This window comes from Lathyrus oleraceus, chromosome 3 (assembly GCF_024323335.1).
Source record: "Lathyrus oleraceus cultivar Zhongwan6 chromosome 3, CAAS_Psat_ZW6_1.0, whole genome shotgun sequence".
Lineage (NCBI taxonomy): Eukaryota > Viridiplantae > Streptophyta > Magnoliopsida > Fabales > Fabaceae > Lathyrus > Lathyrus oleraceus.
The window spans coordinates 158672361-158694048 of record NC_066581.1 but is presented as its reverse complement, the minus strand read 5'-3'; the positions used below and the strand labels follow the sequence as shown (position 1 = coordinate 158694048).

Sequence of the window (21688 nt, the reverse complement as noted above, 5' to 3'; positions counted from 1 at the left end):
CTGTGGAAGGTTGAATAACGGTTTTGGAAGTTTGCTGCGGATTGTTGGAATGTGGTGAAGGATTGAGGTTGAAGAAATGGCAGAGGATTGAAGGTTGGTGCGGTGTGGTGGTTGATTGATGATGGTTGAAATTGAAGAAGATTATGTTTTTGGAATTTGGAGTTTGGTGAAGGTTTTGATGAAGAAGCTGGGTGGTGAATGAGAGTGGAGGTGGAGAAGAATGGTGAGTAAAGTTGAATTATGGGAAAGGTGATGGAAGAAAACTTGAATTGAAGATGGAGGATGGTTCTTATAGGAGAGTAAGGTTAGAGAGATGGTTGGTTATGACAGTTGGAAGTAGTTAGGTTCAGTTATGACGGTTGGAAATTGTTATGAGAGTTGAATGGGGTTGGACGAAGGTTAGGTTAAAGAGAAGATTGAAGAGGTGAAAAAGAGAGTGAGGTTATCGAGAGGTTGAAATCCTGCGGATTGAGTGTTGCGGAGCAAGAATTCTTGGTCGCAGTATGAAATACCAATCGAGTTACAGCAAGAACTCAGATTTCATAATGAAGAAGACCTGGTGCAGAATAATGAATGGTGAAGCAGATCATGAATCCAAGTGCAGAATGAATTAAGGTAATCTAGAATGAGGAAGGAGAAATCCCCCAGGTTGAAAAAGACGATGAAGAGCCAGGTTGAAAATGCAGAGTGAAGACGGAGAAATTGCAGAATGAGAATTTTCAGCATCCAGCCCCTTGGTTAGAATAATCTGAGTTAGTTATAAGTTAGTTATAGATTCAATTATGTTTCAGGAACTGTTTGACTTTTATCTTCATCTTGCAAGTCAGATGTATTTGATTCAGCCGAGCTTTCTAACTCCGCTTGTAGCCATTCCATTAGAAGATAAGGAGAAGGATCATCATGTACACGTGGAGCATGCTCTCTTAGGAGAGGGTGATCATCTGGGAGAACATAACCTGTGCGCTCGGTTTTGAGACGGCTAGCTTCTTTCACTTTTGGTAAAGGGGTGTTTGCAGCACAGGGATGTAATGTAACTAAAGCCGTTGATGTATTCATGCCTTGGTCAAATCCATCGAAAAAAATATCAAGGGTCTTTGGCAAGCATGATGATCCATGACTACTTAGGTTGAATGTCAGCATATCTTCCATGTCTTCATCATCTTGGTTATTATAACTATAGTAAATCTCTTCATCATGCTTTGTTTCAAAATCAACCAACTCTGTTCTTTGAGGTTCCGGTGATGCAGGCATCTCAATTATAGGCTCACATTCTTTAATCTCATTCGGAACAAACGTCAGTGCAGAGTTGCTTAGCATATCAGAGTACGGATTGGATGGCAAGTTTATTTGGCATCGGCACAAATATCACTTGCTTCAAAGTTTTCTGCCAAGTTGCAGAGTAAAGCTCCGTCTTCAGTAAATTCTGCTTTGAGGTAGCACGGCTGCGTTGCTTTTGTGGCAGCTTTTACATTACCTTGGCGTGAAGCTTGGCTTGTACACCAGTTGCCCATGCGCTTCATTTGCCGCTTATGCTTTGACGCTGGCTTCACTTGGAGTGTGTAGCTTGATGAAGCTTGCTGTTTGCATTGTACTGCTGTATCATTTCATTTGCTTTTTTTTTTGTATTATTATTATTATTATTATTGTTATTTATTTTTATGAACAAACTACATGCATATGGTTTTGGATCATGTTATGGACTTATTTGGAAAATGGTTTAATTGATTTTGGAATTGGATATGGTTTAAAAATGGATAAATGGATCAATGGACTTGGATTAAAATGCGGATATGGATTATTTAAATGGGCTAAATGGATTATGGATTATGATTTGGATAATGAAATTCTTAAATGGGTTAGTGGTTAATCGGATAATGATGGATAAAATTGGATTAAAATGGGATCTAATGGTTTTGTGATATGGACAAGGATGGTATATGGATGTTTGGTTAGACGGTTGACTTTTATGGGCCTCAGCCGACTTGGTTACGCACTGTGGACTCCTGAACCCCCAACTTTGGCCAACTTGCTACAACATGAGCCTTAATTCACACGAGCTTTCTAGAACGACCATAGGACCTTTTCCAACATGAAAATCCCTTGCTCTCTTGCGCAGATGACTTCTTCTGATCAGTCTCGCATGATAAAATGCAATATGCCATGCAATGCTAAGGCAATGTGTAGCACCTCAAATTTGCACCCTACCATTTTGTACATTCATTTCATTTCTAGGTTAGTAACATTTGCATATCATCATAAGCATGCATTTCATCTACATAAGCAAGGTTCAACACAAGATGGCAGTGACTTGAATTCAGAGCTTTATGCTTATACTTAGTGGAAACTGGGATCTCTCAGCAAGCTTGGGGTGGCCCCAATCAAACCCTAGCGTGGAGATGCTTGGGCATTATGCTTAAATCTGATGTCAATGGTGGTTTCTTGAAGGATCAAGACCTTGATTTAAAGGTCCTCACTTGGTCGTGGCTCCATAAATCCTAATCGGGTCAAGCTCCTTTTATGTGGCCTCCTAACCCTAGTTTCGGCTGGCACATCATCATTCAGGATGCTTAATCTCCTTGTTTGGTTAAATGGCATTCAACAACTTCTTGTTCCTAGTTCATTCAGGTGAAGAAATTCCATTCATTACATGATCATGACGGGTCCGTTACATGAAAGAATGCAAAGAGAGGTGTGTTAACCAATAGTTGACTTTTTGACCAACGGTTGACTTTTTGGTCAACTTTGACCAAAGTCAACCCAAACCCTTAAGTCATGACCTATGCACATTCAAGCCTTGTCATTCACTCAAGTTTTGATTCCTGTGATTCATCTGAGAAGAGTTCATTGGCCATGTCATGTAAGGCATTCCATATCATGTTTAATTAATCCACTACAAAGTCAAGTTTTGATTCATGATAATTACAAGTATCCATTCATGTTCAAGAATTAATTTCAAGTGTCAAGATCAAGTCAAAATCTCACATTCATTCACAATCATTTACAATTCATCACAAATGTCCAAGCATTAGGGAAAATACAAAAAAAATAAGCTTTAACCGATTGTTGACTTTGGTCAACGGTCGACTTTTTGGTCAACTTTGACCAAAGTCAACTCATCCATTTTTAACCATCTCAGGCCTAATCTAGCTCTTTTCCCGTGATTTATCATCCAAGAGTCGTTTTTTGATGGGTTTGACTTTGTATCTTCATGTCCAAGTAACTTGTCTCATTTTCAACTTCATGTGTACCTTGCCATGACTTGGTCTTTTGATTTTTCCAACCATGATGCTGCACTGCTAACAGGATCTTGCGTTCACCACAACTAAGCCTCACAGTCACATGATTTGATACTACACTTACATCTGCCATTTGAATGAAAGAATGCTCATGAGTTTGGTCTAAGACTCACTGATAACCATCCTGCCGTCATTCTGCGTCAGCCTGCAAGGAAACTGGCCGGCACACGGTCAAGTAGGAATAGGTCATTCGATTGCATCCGTCACCTTTGCTCCCTGAGTCTCTAGCAAAACAGAATACTAATTTTGGACTATGTGAAGGTTCTGCTTAGCTCAAGAAGAAAAGACTGTGTGGAAAAGGCTACATACAATGCTTTGAAGCAAACCTGCAACAACTTGAAACAGCAACACTGTCAGAGTAAGTGCAGTAGAAGCTAAGCGGTGGCTATGGATGTGTTACCCAGGACGTCAAGGATATCCACGATCTCTCAATCACTTTCAGGATGCCGGCTCGCTTCTACAACGCCTCCAGCATTATCATCTATGAGGTCAAATATATCCATGGTAAGATTAGGCAACAGTGATAAGCATTCCCGCTGTTGTTACAACTGAGCAAAACAAGCCACATTCAGAGAGAAAATGCTGAATCACCAAAATCGAAATGCAGAGATCATACTTACAATGCATTTATGTTAAGGGCTGGTGGTGCTAGTTTGAGAGTTGTTATTGGACCTTCAGAACATGGATTCAATACTGTTTGTATTACTAAGCTTTTCCCAACCTATTCACGCACTGTTGCAGCTCAAGGTGGCATTAATGCGGCATCGGGAAATATGACTGAAGATGATTGGAGGTGGCACATGTATGACACTGTCAAAGGAAGTGATTGACTCGGAGGTCAGGATGCCATCATATATATGTGTATGGAAGCTGCCACGGTCCAACAAAGTGAGAGTTGTACGAGCGGCATGAGCGTGTCGCATCCTGCAATTTCCACGATCCAGCACAGCAGGTTATTTTTGGACAAACTCTGCATAAACAGTCAAATCCTGTTAGAAACCTGCGGTTCAGAGCATCATTAAGGGAACCACCAAGTATGAATAGAAACTTGCAGCAAGGCCATCTCAACCCGAATGCAACCGGCAATGAGGCTTCAAAGCCTAACCTTTGTAATCCTTGGCTTGACCGCTGTATTGCAAAGCGGACGATGTGCAATACCAATTCCATGACAGCATGTGTCCTGTGAAATTCAAATCAACAATCATCCAAATGACAGTCCAATTCAAATCAGTGATTATTCAAGCAACAAACCAGTTCTTGAATATAAGCTAGTTTGGTTCAATACGGATATCCACAGTTAGATCAAAGATTGAAGGAAAATGCAATTAGAAAATGGGGACTTGTGGTAAATCTCACGTGAACTTAATTCATGATTTAAGACTCACCTTCACTTAATGCCAGCTGGATGGTGCAGATTGAATCATTTCAGATTTAATTCTCCAATTTGCCCCTTAGATCCTGCTATATAAGCTGCAATCATTGCCAATCATTGGTTTTCAGAAAATTTTCCCTCTCATTCCAAAATCGTTTTTGCCTTCAATCCTTCAACCTCTAACAAACTTTTCCAGATTCTTCTTCAACCTGTAACTAACCTTCAACCATGCTCATCATCACGATCCAGATTCTTCTTCTTCCTCCATCACCTAATCTTCTTCAACATCAACCTTCACCTTCCAATCCACACCTTCACTAAACTCCGAACTCCATGGCCAAATCTTCAACCACCACGGATCCGTTACCGTAATCTCCATCTTCACAAATCACCAAACCTTCCCTCAACTCTGAACCATTCGAACCTCACCAATCTTCACTCACCATTTTTAACTACACGCAACCTTCCAAGAATGAAACAGAAAGAGAGATTGAAGAAGTAGCAAAAACCAAAAACCACAACTCCATAGCCAAAAGAGTTTCACAGAATTCAGAAAAACAAACTAAGAACGAGAAGAAGAAGAAGGATCATCGGAGCTTACGATTCGGCCGGACTTCGGATCGGATACAGATTCGTTCGAGATCTCGCGGAAATTACTCTGGATTCTTCGTTGATTCATTCTCTTCATCAACCACAACCAATCTCCGTTCACCGAACCACCGTAACCGTAACCAATCTCCATCACCTATTCAATTCTTGAACCTCAACACTTCACCATCAACAAGCAACAACTCACCAGAATTGCTCCAAGAAAGAGACGAAGGAGAAGATTTTTCCCTTCATTCGAAAAAGCACCGTGCAATCGCTTCCCTCCCACCTTCAGTACACGCTCATTTCCAATTGCTGTGAGAGCTTCATCACTCGAAGCTCTACACGGCCGAGCTAAGCCACCTCCACCGCCGGAAGCTTCGAAGCTCGAAGAACGTCACCGCTCACATGCTTTCAATTCACTCCAACAGTGCGAGAAGATGAAGAGAGGCGTTTAGAAGCTGTGTTCGTGTTCGTCATCATCGTCGCCACCTTCGTCGTCATCTTCGCCAGGTAATTCTTAATCCTTATGCTTACGCTTCGATTCCTTTGCCATGACGATGTATGGAATTTTGGACGATGTTATTGGTTACCGTTGTGTAATCGATTGTGAGCTTTAAGAACAATCTCCATATGAGACTTGAGAACCTTTCAGCTTGTGAATAAGCGCGTCCGAATAAGCGCTTTTGTGTTTAGTTGCCTTTTTTTGTTATTTGGTTTCAATAGATACAGTGTATGTGATGGTTATGGACCAAGCAGCATGGCAAGGCTTTTCCTATCCGTACCCCCCCCCCCCCTCCGATTGGGCTTGTTGAATCCAAGGCCCATTCTGGAAAGTTTAGGTTTAGATTAGTATAAATGGATTAGGTTAGCTTAATTTTAGGATTAAGAGTTGATTAGAAATATTATTAGAAACTAATTTCAGAATTGTATCATTCCAATTATTTGCAATTAGATAATTAGAAATGGGGATTTTAGGATTAAGTACTTAGGATGTTAGGTAATTGGCTTTTTAGGATTTTAATAAGGCATTAAAATTTGGTTAGAATCTAATTAGAATATGTTAGATAATTTTAAAGAATGTTAAATCTAGCTTAGATTTTAATTGACTTTTAATTAGAATTTTGTAAATAGAAATGTAATTCAAAATTACTCCCTAACTGTGAAATGACCATTCTACCCCTAGGCTTAGAAATAATTCAATTTTGCATGCTCCCTTAATTTTAGGACATGTTAGTACTTGATTAAATGAGCTTCATGTGGAGTTTGAGCTTCTGTTTTGGATTTTTTTATCCTCTTTTGACCCTAGGCTTCGACCTAGTGGTTTGGACTCACTGTTTGGATTATGGATTTCAGGTTCAAAGGCATATTGCCATGATTGGAGTGCCTCATTCATTTAAGCCTGATTATTGGTTGATATTGGCTAACATTGTGTTGTTTTGTAGGCTTTGAGAACAAGTTCACTTGTGCTTGTGCCTTGCTCATTGTCTGATGATGCTTTGTCTGTCTGTTTAATATTGACTGTTGGTTGTTTGTCTATATAGTAACTGATTGTTTTAGATATTTTCACAGGTACCTAAGTGGCTTTGAGTTCATTTTGAACTTTGCTTTGCTAGCTTGTGGTTGTTTACCACTGAGGTATAATCTTCTGACTTCATGTAGTCTGGAAGACCTGGCCTGTTACTTGGCCAGGCACCTGTCTGAAGTCCCCCTTTCGGGGCAATGCTTGTGACTGTTTATATTTTGTCCCCAAGCAGGTAAAGACCTTTTGATAAGGCAATTGGTGGAAGGTAGGGATATGCAACCTATCCCCCACTATTCTGTGTGTCGTCCCTCTGCTCACACGGCTGTGTGTTGATGCATTGGGACACAAACCCAAGATCTTGTACATTGTACAGTCGAGTCAGAGTCTTGAGCGTAGAAGGGTCCCCTCATTCTGGACCCACGCTCCTTTGTCTGATGCTCTCTCTGACCAGAGATAGAAGCAATGAGGCACACCCCTCATCACCCTTCATCAGCTTCACCTTAGCCCCTCAATGGCAAGGTTAAGAGCTAACCTGACCCCGATACAGAGGCTTGTTTGTCGAGGTTGATATGACCCCTCGACTAAAGCCTAGCCCTGATGTTTGAGCCCCTTGTTGGTGTGTTTACTTCATGCTGTATATGTTTGTGTGGTGTGATTGTATCCCCTAGGTTTGCTAGACTCCGCGTAGTCTCGTTTGCATGTCAATTAAGGTAGCACGGTTCCTTCGTATAGGACTTCCTTTCTTGCTTGAGCTTTCCTAAAACACAAACAAATATTATCCCCTCTTAAGGATACGTCAACTCCTTCTACTACAGGTGAGTAAGTCTCCAAAGGTCGAGCATCCGGTAGATTGCGTAGTGATGTTATCCACTTAAAAAACACAAACCAACAAGAATAGTTTAGCCGAACTACGACAACTCTGATTCTCATGTCCAGATGAGATACGTAGGCACGAGATGCGATGTCTTGTCGAGTTTGACTAACAACTAACATTAATTCTTTTCTCTCGCCCTCGTTGCGATTGAGACCTCCCCTTTCTCTTGCCCTAGTTGCAATCGAGACCCTTTTCCTCCTTGCGTGTGTAGGAGATGGATGTAAGCCCAGCGATTGGCATTCCACATCCTGTGTCTTGTTGTGTGCTTGGAAGCTGATGTAAGTCCATCGAGTGGCGTTCGGGTTCCAGTGTGAGTTCGTTCGGTTCGGATGCTGATGTAAGCCCAGTAATTGGCATTCAGGCTCCCCGTTTGCCTCCTTGTGTGTGTTTTGGTTCGGATGCTGATGTAAGTCCAGTGATTGGCATTCAGGCTCCATGTTTGCCTTTGCCTGTGTTTGTTTGTGTGCGTGTTAGCCGAGCTACGAATGCTCTGATTCTCCTTCGTCCAAAGGAGATACGTATGCATAGGATGCGACATCCTAGCGAGCATGTGTCGTTTCCCCAGTCCGAACTACTTAGACTCTGATGTCTATGCTTGATAGACTAAGTAGGCCCAGGATGCGATATCCTGCCGAGTCAGTCTTGTTTGTTTCTTGTGTCTCTTTCAGCCAGTATCTGTGTGCGTGTGAGCAGTGTTTTAGCAACCATTTTCCTTCCTATTGTGCGTGGATCCCTTCGAGTACGACGGATGCGTAGGGATGCTAATACCTTCCCTTCGCATAACCGACTCCCGATCCCATTCTCTTTGGTCGCGAGACCATGCTTTTTCCAGGTTTACTCTGAGCGTTTCCTTTCCCTCTTTTGGGATAAATAACGCACGGTGGCGGCTCTGTTGTTCTTGTTTTCCCGCCGGTTTTTTCGCGTAATGCGACAGCTGGCGACTCTGCTGGGGACTATCTAGAGAAGTTGACCTGTGCTGGTCCTTCTTCCCTAAGCGAGTCTCTCCTAGCGCTCTCTAGGTTAGAGCTTTGGTTGTTATATGCTGCTTTATTTATTGCATTCATTCATTTACTGTTTGCATTCATTGTTTGCATTTATGTTTGCATTCATTCCTATTCATATGCTGTGCTGGCTGTGTTTCTCTGTTTGGGGTGGGAGTTACTCGAGGTAAATGGCCCAATACCCAGGCTATGAGTGCAATCTAGGAAACCTAGGAATAGAGTGATTCATGGGAAGCGGGTGGTGTACGCCACTTAGCGGAACATTGATATCACGAGCAGTTCAGACTCTGATGGGGTATCATCGGTGCATACATCTGGTGTGCACAGGATGATATTCTTGAAAGGGTTGTTTATCCTGCGTTTCTCTCGACCTTACCCTGGCCTAGATGACACCCGTGAGTGGGGAGGGAATGATCATTTTAACAGGTACAGATGGTGATTGTTGGTGACTGATGGTGACTGTTGGTGACTCAGTGTGTTCCTGTTGGTGACTCAGTTTCTCAGATTGGGTTCAGACGACAGTTGACCAGTTGACTTTGGGGTTTCAGATGATTGTGATCAGAGTTCGAGCCGAAGCTTCGATCCTGTGTCCAGATATGCACAGCTTGCCAGTCGTGTCTGCATCATGTGCATCATGGCATGTTTATTTTTCAAAAGAAATGCAATAAAAAAAATGAATGAAAAAAAAAAGAAAAAAAAGAAGAAACTAATCCTTGCATGCATATCATTTCTCAGGTACATCCCAGAGCTTGATTCATTGATAGAGATGGCAACAGTTCCCGAGCCGAAGCGGAAGACTTGTTCCTACATTTTCCACCGTGAGCCTTTGACATCTCTGATTGAGTTGAGTAGTCTTGTGACCAGTGATCGTCTGAGGGGGTTCGTGGATCAGTATGGGGATACTATGACTCTGTTGAAGACGGTAGTCGACCCGGTGCCGTTACAGACGCTTCTTCAGTTCTATGACCCAGAGCTTAGATGTTTCACTTTCCAGGACTATCAGTTGGCGCCTACTCTCGAGGAGTACTCCATTCTGTTGGGTGTCCCTGTTCGGCATCAGGTTCCTTTCCTGGACGTACCGAAGGAGGTTGACTTCAGGGTTATTGCTAAGGCTTTGCATCTAAGTATCCGAGATATCAGTGATAGTTGGAAGACCAATGGGGACGTTATGGGTCTACCCTTGAAGTTTCTGCTGAGAGTTGCTAGAGGAGAAGCAGAGAAGGGGAATTGGGGAGCTTTTCATGCCCAGCTTGCTGTGATGATCTATGGGATCGTCCTGTTTCCTAGTATGCCCAACTTTATTGACTATGCTGCAGTCTGCATCTTCATTGGAAGGAATCCAGTTCCTACTCTGTTAGCTGACACTTACTATGCTATCCACAGTAGGCATGGTAAGGGTGGGGCCATCAGGTGTTGTCTCCCACTGTTGCTCAGATGGTTCATGTCTCTCCTACCAGTCAGTGGGCCGTTTGTCGATGCTCAGAGCACTTATAGGTGGACTCAGAGGGTGATGTCTCTCACTTCATATGATATCAGATGGCAGTCATACCGGATGGATGTGCGAGATGTTATTATGAGTTGTGGAGAATTCCGGAACGTGCCACTTGTGGGGACCAAGGGTTGCATCAATTACAACCCAGTTCTTTCCCTTCGCCAGCTGGGATTCATTATGAGTAGAAGGCCACTTGAAGCTGAGATAGCTGAGAGTGTGTATTTTGAGAAGAAAAATGACCCTGTTAGATTGGAGCAAATTGGAAGAGCCTGGAAGTCCATTGGTGTCAGAGATGGATCCATTTTGGGGAAGAAGTTTGCCATTGCTATGCCTGATTACACAGATTGGGTGAAGAAGAGAGTGGAAACTTTATTGCTGCCCTATGATAGGATGAGTCCGTTGCAAGTACAACCACCCTTGATTCTTGCTGATACTGTGCCCGCTGAGCAGTACAAGCAAGCTCTGATGGAGAGCCGTCGCCTGAAGGAGAAAGAGCAGGATGCCCAGATGGAGTTGTACCAAGCCAAAGCTGAAAAGCTGAACCTGTCTCATCAACTCAGAGACATCCAGAGTGCAGATGTTGGGGGAGTAAGGAGTAAGAAGAGATCTTATTCAGAGATGGAGACCTTGTTAGATGCGGAGCACAGAGAGTGTTTGAGATTGCAGAGGGCTGAGGCCGGTTATCTGAAGAAGATCAGAGACTTGGAGAAGCAACTCAAAGCCAAAGATATCCAGATGAAGAAAGAAGTCGACCAGAGACTTGCATCAGAGACCCAGCTTGGGGCAGAGGTTATGGAGCTTAGAAGACAGTTAAAGGAGAAGATCACTCCCTTACCAGAATGTTCAGAGTGTGAACTGTTGATAGACCAGTGTCACTACTTGAAGACGCTCATTCCTGGAAGTAGCTTGTCTTAGCTTGTATTTCCTGATGTTATGTTGTGAATCACCCCAGGCTTGTTGGGTGGGATTCTTTGTTGTACCTTGTTGGATATTTGGATCTTTGTTGTATGATCCAGTTCTCATTTATAGATGAGATTTTTGGTTTCTCTTTACTCAGTACCTTGTTGTATGATGTCTCTATATCTCCCTGTTGCTTTTGCGTTGTTGCAGGTTGTCATTTCTTGAGATGATTCAGGCTCTTTGAATGCCTGAGAAATGATCATTTCATGTGCATCATATGCATTAACATCATACTCATATCATATTGCATAACAGGTGTTCTAGTTCGGACTTCTCACTCTGGTTCCTGTGTTAGGCAGGATAGCTGATCAGCGACCACACCGGTATTCTACAAGACTCAATCAGCGAAGAAGCATGGATCAGGTTCAGGCTGAGATGGCTGAGATGAGGGCGAATGTAACACTCCGATTTAAAATAAGAGAATTATTTAATTGAGTTAATATTATTTTATTAATTTAATTAAATAAATTGGATTATTATTATTATTATTTTATTATTTGGAATAATAATTATTATTGGAAAATATATAAGTGGAATAAGAGAAAAGGTTTTCATTTTTGGAAAAGGTTTTTACGTGAAAACTGAGAAGCTGCAGAGAAGAGGAAAAGGGCAAAGAGCTGTAGAGCAAAGGTTGGAGAACGGAAAAGCTTGAAGCTCGAAGAGTTGCCGGATTGTTAAGGTAAAGGGGGTTTATCGTCGTTTAACGGGTATTATCGATTAACATGTAATGGGTAGTGATAAGCTGTTAATTTGACCGAATTGAGATTATGGATGCTGAAATATTATGATGAATAAGTTGAATTTAAGCTGAAATTAGATCGGTAGCTGTGTGAGTTGTGAGATTCTGAACGTATCGCTTTTTACGGATTTGGAATCGGAGGTCCCGGAAGTCCTCCAACGGCGGAAAATGCGGAAACTCTGCATTCTGCCTTGTGTTAGCGCAGGAACTGCTGTTTCGCCTGCGTTAACCGGTTAACCCAGGGTGTTAACCGGTTAACACTGTTATAAATTGAGAAAATGTTGAGTTTTGCCTGCGTTAACCGGTTAACCTATAGCGTTAACCGGTTAACACTGTTGCGTTTTGCCAGAAATGGTATTTTTGTCCTGCGTTAACCGGTTAACCTATAGCGTTAACCGGTTAACACTGTTGCAGTGTGGAAAAATAGTTGATTTTTATGTTGTAAAATGCAATTGGTAGTTGGCCTATTGCAGTTAATTGTGATGAATAAAATTGTTGAGTTTATGTTGTGAAATGCCGATGCAAATATGTTGAAAAAGTTGATTATAAGTTGCTTTGTTGAAAATTACTGAGTTGTAGGCTGATGAGCCAAAGTTGATTATAAGTTGCTTTGTTGAAAGAAAAGTTGTTATGTTGCTGTTATTCTTATGTTGTTGAGTTCAAGTCGTACATGCCATAGACATTCATATGCATTAAGTCGGGGCTTTTGCTCACACCACGTTGGCCTGGATTGGCAAAATTTTAAGTTGAAAGTTGAAGGCTTATGCCTTGATGCCCACTAAACTGGCAATGATTTTAAGTTGGGAGTTTACTCCAAATGGTACCACATGCATAAAGAGTCGAGTCACATTGAGTTGCATTTTATGTTGTTATTGAGTTGTATTTACGTTGTATTTGCGTATGATAATTGAGTTGAATGTGCCGTTACCGCATGCATGATATGATTTGGGTGATTAACGTGTAGAATTACTTAACATAACATGATGATTTATAATGTTTGTTATATCGATTGAGAAACTCACCCTTACAATATTTTTCAGGTAACGAGCAGTGAGTTGAGTAGGAGCTAGTGCTTGAAGTCTAGTGTGGTTAGAGGGTCATGCTCTGATAGATGTAACATCGGGACGGGATGTTTGAATTGTCGAATAAATGTTAATTTTGATGAATTACAGATGTTGAAATATTTTATCCGCTGCGTATTGTTAAAGAAGTTTTTATGTCGAATAAAATTGAGTATGACTGCTTTTATGTTGAATTATGTGAAGAAATTGTTATGTGACACCCTTGGTGCATGATTACTCTGATATTGATTTATATGCTGTTGTTTTTAATTAAATATTTGGGGTATTTAGAAGGGTGTTACACTAGTGGTATCAGAGCAGGTCGGTCTGTCCGGCCAGTTGTCGTGTCGTTACTGTCTAACAATTGTGTAATTGTTACTAGTCTAACTTTTAAGTTGTGTTGCATTGATAAGTTGAAATGGCTGGAAGGAATGACGCTGCAATGGCTGCCGCAATGCAAGCAATGGCACAAGCTGTGCAGAACTTGCCAAATGCTGGTGGAGATGCTGGATCACGTAGCTTGGCGACTTTTCAGAGAGAGAATCCGCCGGTGTTTAAAGGGAAGCATGATCCAGATGCAGCTTTGGGATGGTTGAAAGAGATTGAGAGAATCTTCCGTGTTATGGATTGCACTCCAGCTCAGAAGGTTCGGTATGGTACTCACATGCTAGCAGTCGAAGCTGATGACTGGTGGCTAGAGACTCACGAGAGGTTGACCGTGGCGGGTGAAGACGTTACTTGGGATGTATTCCGTAGGGAATTCCTGAGAAAGTATTATCCGGAAGATGTCCGTGGTAAGAAGGAAATTGAATTCCTTGAGCTGAAGCAAGGAAACATGTCTGTCACCGATTATGCTGCGAAATTTGTGGAGTTGTCCAAATTTTATCCTCATTACACTGGTGCGGGTGCTGAATTTTCAAAGTGCATCAAGTTTGAAAACGGATTGCGCTCTGAAATTAAGAAAGCTGTTGGGTATCAGAAGATACGCATTTTTACTGAATTGGTTGATAGCTGCAGGATATTTGAAGAGGACAATAATGCTCATTACAAGATTGTCAGTGATCGCAGAGGCAAGCAACATCAAAACCGTGGCAAGCCGTATGATGTTCCAGCTAGGAAAGGGAAACAAAGAGCTGCTCCGGCTCAGAGAGCTAGTGGGGGAGGTGCTCCTACTGGTATAGTTTGCTTCAGATGTGGTCAGGCTGGTCATAAGAGTAATGTATGCACTGCTGAAGTAAAGAGGTGTTTTCGCTGTGGTAAGACTGGGCATGCAATAGCTGATTGCAAGCACAAGGAAGTGATTTGTTTTAATTGTGGTGAAGAAGGGCATATTGGAAGTCAGTGTCAGAAGCCGAAGAAAGGGAATCAGTCTGGAGGCAAGGTCTTTGCTTTATCGGGTTCTGAGACTTCTGCTGATGATCGTTTGATCCGAGGTACGTGTTATATTAATGGCTTTCCTCTTGTAGCTATTATTGACACAGGTGCGACTCATTCCTTTATATCTTTGGATTGTGCTGTGAAACTTAAGTTAGAGATATCTGAGCTGTTTGGTGGTATGGTAATTGATACTCCTGCGAAGGGTTCAGTGACTACTACTTCGGTTTGTTTAAATTGTCCTTTGAGTATTTTTGGTAGAGACTTTGGGATGGACCTAGTGTGCCTTCCACTAGTGCAGATTGATGTTATTCTGGGTATGAACTGGTTGGTGTTCAACCGAGTTTCTATCAATTGTTTTGATAAGACGGTGATCTTTCCTGAGATTGAAGAAGGAAAGAGTTTGTTCCTATCAGCAAGGCAAGTGGATGAGGCAGTAGCTGAGGGAGCAGAGTTGTTCATGCTGTTGGCAACTTTGGAGGCCAAGGATAAGATGGTGATTTGTGATCTAGCCGTGGTGTGTGATTTTCCTGATGTGTTTCCTGAAGAGGTGAACGAATTACCACCAGAACGCGAAGTTGAGTTCTCGATTGATTTGGTACCTGGTACTAGGCCGATATCGATGGCTCCGTACCGTATGTCTGCTGTTGAGTTAACTGAATTGAAGAGTCAGTTGGAAGATCTGTTGGATAAGAAATTTATTCGTCCGAGTGTGTCACCGTGGGGTGCGCCAGTGCTGTTGGTTAAGAAGAAAGAAGGTACTATGAGGTTGTGTGTGGACTACAGGCAACTGAATAAAGTGACGATCAAGAATCGGTATCCTTTGCCGAGGATTGATGATTTGATGGATCAGTTGGTTGGTGCAAGTGTGTTCAGTAAAATAGATTTGAGATCTGGGTATCATCAGATACGTGTGAAAACTGAGGATATTCAGAAGACTGCTTTCAGGACAAGGTATGGACATTATGAGTATTCTGTAATGCCTTTTGGTGTGACTAATGCACCTGGAGTATTTATGGAGTATATGAATAGGATTTTCCATCCGTACCTAGACAAGTTTGTTGTGGTGTTTATTGATGATATTTTGGTGTATTCGAAATCTGAAGAAGAGCATGCTGAGCATTTGGGAGTGGTTTTGGGAATTCTACGAGAAAAGAAGTTATTTGCTAAACTGTCTAAATGTGAATTTTGGTTAGAAGAGGTGAGTTTTCTTGGTCATGTGATTTCAAGAGGTGGCGTTGCTGTTGATCCTTCTAAGATAGAAGCGGTATCTAAGTGGGAAGCTCCGAAGTCTGTTGCTGAGATTCGAAGTTTTCTTGGTTTGGCTGGTTATTACAGGAAGTTCATTGAGGGATTTTCCAAGTTGGCGTTACCGTTGACAATGTTGACTAGAAAGGGGCAAGCGTTTATTTGGGACTCAAAATGTGAAGAAGGTTTCCAAGAGTTAAAGAGAAGGCTGACTACTGCTCCTATTCTGATATTACCGAGTTCGTCGGAATCATTTGAAGTTTATTGCGATGCTTCATTGTTGGGTTTGGGTGGCGTGTTGATGCAGAATAAGCAGGTTATAGCTTATGCTTCAAGACAGCTGAGGGTTCATGAGAGGAACTATCCGACGCACGATTTAGAGTTGGCGGCTGTAGTGTTTGTTCTGAAGTTATGGAGGCATTACTTGTATGGGTCAAGATTTGAGGTTTTCAGTGACCATAAGAGTTTAAAGTATTTGTTTGATCAGAAAGAGCTGAATATGAGACAGAGAAGATGGTTAGAGTTTCTGAAGGATTATGACTTTGGTTTGAATTACCATCCGGGTAAAGCAAACGTAGTGGCTGATGCATTGAGTCGGAAATCATTACATATGTCTATGTTAATGGTTAAGGAATTGGATTTAATTGAACAGTTTAGAGACTTGAGTTTGGTGTGTGAGAGTACTCACAATAGTGTTAAATTGGGAATGTTGAAGTTAACAAGTGGTATTCTGGATGAGATCAGAGAGGGTCAGAAATCTGATATGCTTTTGGTTGATAAGTTGACTCTAGTGAATCAAGGTCAAGGTGGCGAATTCAGAGTTGATGAGAATGGTATTTTGAAGTTTGGTAGTCGGGTGTGTATTCCGGATGTTACCGAGCTTAAGAAGAGTATTCTGGAAGAAGGACATCGTAGTGGCTTGAGTATTCATCCTGGAGCCACGAAGATGTATCATGATTTAAAGAAGTTATTTTGGTGGCCAGGAATGAAGAAAGAAATTGCAAGTTTTGTTTATTCTTGTTTGACTTGTCAGAAGTCAAAGATTGAGCATCAGAAGCCGTCTGGGCTAATGCAACCGTTGGCTATTCCAGAGTGGAAGTGGGATAGTATCAGTATGGATTTTGTTTCTGGTTTGCCAAGGACGAGTAAGAATTGTGAAGCTATTTGGGTGATTGTTGACAGATTGACAAAGTCGGCTCATTTCATTCCGATCAGAATGGATTATCCGTTAGAGAGATTAGCTGAGTTGTATATTGAGAAGATTGTAAGTTTGCATGGTATTCCGTCTAGTATTGTTTCGGACAGAGATCCTAGATTTACATCGAAGTTCTGGGAAGGTTTGCAGAAGGCTTTGGGAACTAAGCTGAGATTGAGTTCTGCATATCATCCGCAGACTGATGGTCAGACTGAGAGGACGATTCAGTCACTAGAGGATCTTTTGAGAGCTTGCGTTTTGGAAAAGGGAGGTGCTTGGGATTGTTATTTACCTTTGATTGAGTTTACCTACAACAATAGTTTTCATTCGAGCATTGGTATGGCGCCGTTTGAAGCTTTGTATGGTAGGAGATGTCGGACACCGTTATGTTGGTATGAGTCCGGTGAGAGTGCTGTGGTTGGACCGGAGATTGTTCAACAGACTACAGAAAAGATTAAGATGATTCAGGAAAAGATGAGAATTGCTCAGAGTCGTCAGAAGAGTTATCATGATAAGAGGAGGAAGTCACTTGAGTTCCAAGAGGGAGATCATGTGTTTCTTCGTGTTACTCCGATAACAGGTGTTGGTCGAGCTTTGAAGTCGAAGAAGTTGACACCGCGATTTATTGGTCCTTATCAGATTCTGGAGAGGATAGGAGAAGTAGCCTATCGTATCGCTTTACCGCCGTCACTTGCGAATTTGCATGAGGTTTTTCATGTGTCTCAGTTGAGGAGGTACATTCATGATCCGTCGCATGTAGTCCAAGTAGATGATGTACAGGTGAGAGACAACCTGACTGTTGAGACATCGCCTATGAGGATTGAGGATCGAGAGTTGAAGCAGTTGCGGGGTAAAGAGATTGCCTTAGTGAAGGTAGCTTGGGGAGGACCAGCAGGTGGCAATGTGACTTGGGAATTGGAGAGTCAGATGAAAGAGTCGTATCCAGAGTTATTTGCTTGAGGTATGTTTTCGAGGACGAAAACTCTTTTAGTGGGGGAGAGTTGTAACACCCCGATTTAAAATAAGAGAATTATTTAATTGAGTTAATATTATTTTATTAATTTAATTAAATAAATTGGATTATTATTATTATTATTTTATTATTTGGAATAATAATTATTATTGGAAAATATATAAGTGGAATAAGAGAAAAGGTTTTCATTTTTGGAAAAGGTTTTTACGTGAAAACTGAGAAGCTGCAGAGAAGAGGAAAAGGGCAAAGAGCTGTAGAGCAAAGGTTGGAGAACGGAAAAGCTTGAAGCTCGAAGAGTTGCCGGATTGTTAAGGTAAAGGGGGTTTATCGTCGTTTAACGGGTATTATCGATTAACATGTAATGGGTAGTGATAAGCTGTTAATTTGACCGAATTGAGATTATGGATGCTGAAATATTATGATGAATAAGTTGAATTTAAGCTGAAATTAGATCGGTAGCTGTGTGAGTTGTGAGATTCTGAACGTATCGCTTTTTACGGATTTGGAATCGGAGGTCCCGGAAGTCCTCCAACGGCGGAAAATGCGGAAACTCTGCATTCTGCCTTGTGTTAGCGCAGGAACTGCTGTTTCGCCTGCGTTAACCGGTTAACCCAGGGTGTTAACCGGTTAACACTGTTATAAATTGAGAAAATGTTGAGTTTTGCCTGCGTTAACCGGTTAACCTATAGCGTTAACCGGTTAACACTGTTGCGTTTTGCCAGAAATGGTATTTTTGTCCTGCGTTAACCGGTTAACCTATAGCGTTAACCGGTTAACACTGTTGCAGTGTGGAAAAATAGTTGATTTTTATGTTGTAAAATGCAATTGGTAGTTGGCCTATTGCAGTTAATTGTGATGAATAAAATTGTTGAGTTTATGTTGTGAAATGCCGATGCAAATATGTTGAAAAAGTTGATTATAAGTTGCTTTGTTGAAAATTACTGAGTTGTAGGCTGATGAGCCAAAGTTGATTATAAGTTGCTTTGTTGAAAGAAAAGTTGTTATGTTGCTGTTATTCTTATGTTGTTGAGTTCAAGTCGTACATGCCATAGACATTCATATGCATTAAGTCGGGGCTTTTGCTCACACCACGTTGGCCTGGATTGGCAAAATTTTAAGTTGAAAGTTGAAGGCTTATGCCTTGATGCCCACTAAACTGGCAATGATTTTAAGTTGGGAGTTTACTCCAAATGGTACCACATGCATAAAGAGTCGAGTCACATTGAGTTGCATTTTATGTTGTTATTGAGTTGTATTTACGTTGTATTTGCGTATGATAATTGAGTTGAATGTGCCGTTACCGCATGCATGATATGATTTGGGTGATTAACGTGTAGAATTACTTAACATAACATGATGATTTATAATGTTTGTTATATCGATTGAGAAACTCACCCTTACAATATTTTTCAGGTAACGAGCAGTGAGTTGAGTAGGAGCTAGTGCTTGAAGTCTAGTGTGGTTAGAGGGTCATGCTCTGATAGATGTAACATCGGGACGGGATGTTTGAATTGTCGAATAAATGTTAATTTTGATGAATTACAGATGTTGAAATATTTTATCCGCTGCGTATTGTTAAAGAAGTTTTTATGTCGAATAAAATTGAGTATGACTGCTTTTATGTTGAATTATGTGAAGAAATTGTTATGTGACACCCTTGGTGCATGATTACTCTGATATTGATTTATATGCTGTTGTTTTTAATTAAATATTTGGGGTATTTAGAAGGGTGTTACAGCGAACATGGCCCAATTTTTGACGATGATGCAAGGGGTTGCTCAGGGTCAGGAGGAGCTCCGTGCTTTGGTTCAGAGACAGGAAACGGTTATTCAGGCGTCTAACCATGGTTCACCTATTGCTCCACCTGGTTTCGAAAATGCCAACGTTGCTGCTGCTCCGGTTTATGGTTACGCCACTGGAGAAGAACTCAGGGGTATAAGGGTTGATGGTCAGCCTCTTGCTGCAGAGGTTAATGCCAGAGCTACCAGGGCTCCGGCGCGTCATCCAGCTCCTTTTGTTGATAGACAAGAGGACATGTTCACAATGATGGGTGAGGACGATGGTGATGTTGCTAGAAATGAAGATAGGGATCGTAAGGTCGATGCCCTGGCTGAGAAAATTAGGGCGATGGAATGCCAGAACTCTCTTGGGTTCGATGTCACGAATATGGGGTTGGTCGAAGGTCTGAGGATTCCCCACAAATTCAAAGCGCCCACCTTTGACAAGTACAACGGTACTTCTTGCCCTCGCACCCACGTGCAGGCTTATTATCGGAAGATCTCGGCATATACAGATGACGAGAAGATGTGGATGTACTTCTTTCAAGATAGCCTGTCTGGGGCATCTCTGGATTGGTACATGGAACTTAAACGAGACTCTATCCGATGCTGGAGGGATCTGGGAGAAGCTTTTCTCAGACAATACAAACACAACATGGACATGGCACCGAGCCGGACTCAGCTGCAGAGTCTGTGCCAGAAGAATAATGAGAGCTTCAAGGAATATGCCCAGAGGTGGCGTGAGCTTGCTGCCAGAGTTCAACCCCCTATGCTGGAGAGGGAGTTGACTGATATGTTCATTGGCACACTGCAGGGAGTGTTCATGGACCGAATGGGGAGTTGCCCATTCGGAAGCTTTTCTGATGTTGTTATCTGCGGTGAAAGAACCGAGAGTTTGATCAAAGCTGGAAAGATCCACGATGTGGGTTCCTCTTCATCAAAGAAACCTTTCTCTGGGGCACCTCGCCGTAGAGAAGGTGAAACCAATGCCGTCCAGCACCGCCGAGGTCAGAACAGAAATCAGCATCAGTATAGACAGGTTGCTGCAGTGACCATCCCTGCACCGCAACAACGTCCACCTCCTCAACAGCCAAGACAACAACAACAACAGCAACAACGTCCTTATCAGCCGAGGCAGAGGCTGCAACCGGATAGAAGGTTTGACCCGCTACCTATGTCATATGCTGAGCTTCTACCCGAGTTGCTCAAATTGGGTTTCGTGGAGTTGAGAACTATGGCTCCACCAACCGTCTTGCCACCTGGGTACGATGCAAATGTCCGGTGCGATTTCCATTCAGGGGCACCAGGACATCATATTGAGAAATGTCGGGCTTTTCAGCATAAAGTCCAAGATCTGATCGATTCTAAGGCGATCAATTTCTCCCCTGTGCCGAATGTTGTGAACAATCCCATGCCCGCGCATGGTGCTCACCGGGTAAACTGTATCGAGGGGGTCGAATCTGAAGATCTGGTGATCAGTGTGGATGAGATTCAGACTTCTCTATTGGTTGTTAAAGACCGTCTGCTGAATAGTGGTGTTCATCCGGGCTGCGGTGAAATTTGTATGGGTTGTGCAGAGGCCGAGGATGGGTGTGAATTACTGAGGGCTGGTATCCAGGGTTTGATGGATCAGGGCCGTGTTCAGTTTGGTAGGGCTGATAACAGAGATCATGGGGCAGTGTCTACTGTCACTATCTTCTTCAAGCCATCTGAAGGGCGTGCGCCTACAACGAGTGGTACTCCAGTTACCATATCCGCACCAATTGCTGCCAACACTCCAACAACAATCGTCGCTCCGGTTAGAAGGGCCGTGGACAATAATGCTGTGCCTTGGAGGTATGACAATGCCTACCGAAGCAACAGGAGGGCTGAGAACAGGGTCAAGCCTTCAAATCAAGCGCCTGTAACGATATACGCACCTGCTAGTAAGGCTCCGGCCGTTGTGAGTCCTGCTGTGGACAACGTGGGTGGACCCGGAGGCTTTACCCGTAGTGGTCGGCTGTTTGCGCCTCAACAGTTGAGAGATGCCAATGCTGAGGCATCTGTTAAAGCAAAGGGCAAACAGGCCGTGGTCGATGAAGTTCCTACTCAAGCGAATGTGCCTGGTGGCTCGTTTGAGAAGGATGTGGAGGAGTTCATGCGGATAATAAAGAAGAGTGACTACAAGATTGTAGATCAGCTCAATCAAACTCCCTCCAAAATCTCTATCCTT

The 21688-nt window shown here is 42.4% G+C and overlaps 1 protein-coding gene and 1 long non-coding RNA gene across 4 annotated transcripts; both read right to left on the bottom strand.

The window, feature by feature from the left end:
• Nucleotides 1-49: 49 nt before the first annotated feature.
• LOC127125974 (DNA glycosylase/AP lyase ROS1) lies at nt 50-1758 on the bottom strand. The gene has a single exon (XM_051054835.1). It carries the CDS (start codon nt 1315-1317, stop codon nt 781-783), a length of 537 nt encoding a protein of 178 aa, XP_050910792.1. The 5' UTR covers nt 1318-1758; the 3' UTR covers nt 50-780.
• Nucleotides 1759-2965: 1207 nt separating this feature from the next.
• LOC127125971 (uncharacterized) lies at nt 2966-6002 on the bottom strand. 3 transcript variants are annotated; one of them, XR_007804851.1, is made up of 4 exons: nt 4682-6002; nt 4366-4476; nt 3917-4266; nt 2966-3777 (listed from the first exon to the last, which is right to left on the bottom strand). It is a non-coding gene; the product is annotated as an uncharacterized LOC127125971 (long non-coding RNA). The 3 variants fall into 3 exon arrangements; XR_007804852.1 differs by having other exon boundaries at nt 3917-4476; nt 4682-5131; nt 5270-6002; XR_007804850.1 differs by having other exon boundaries at nt 4402-4476; nt 4682-6000.
• Between the last annotated feature and the right edge of the window lie 15686 nt (nt 6003-21688).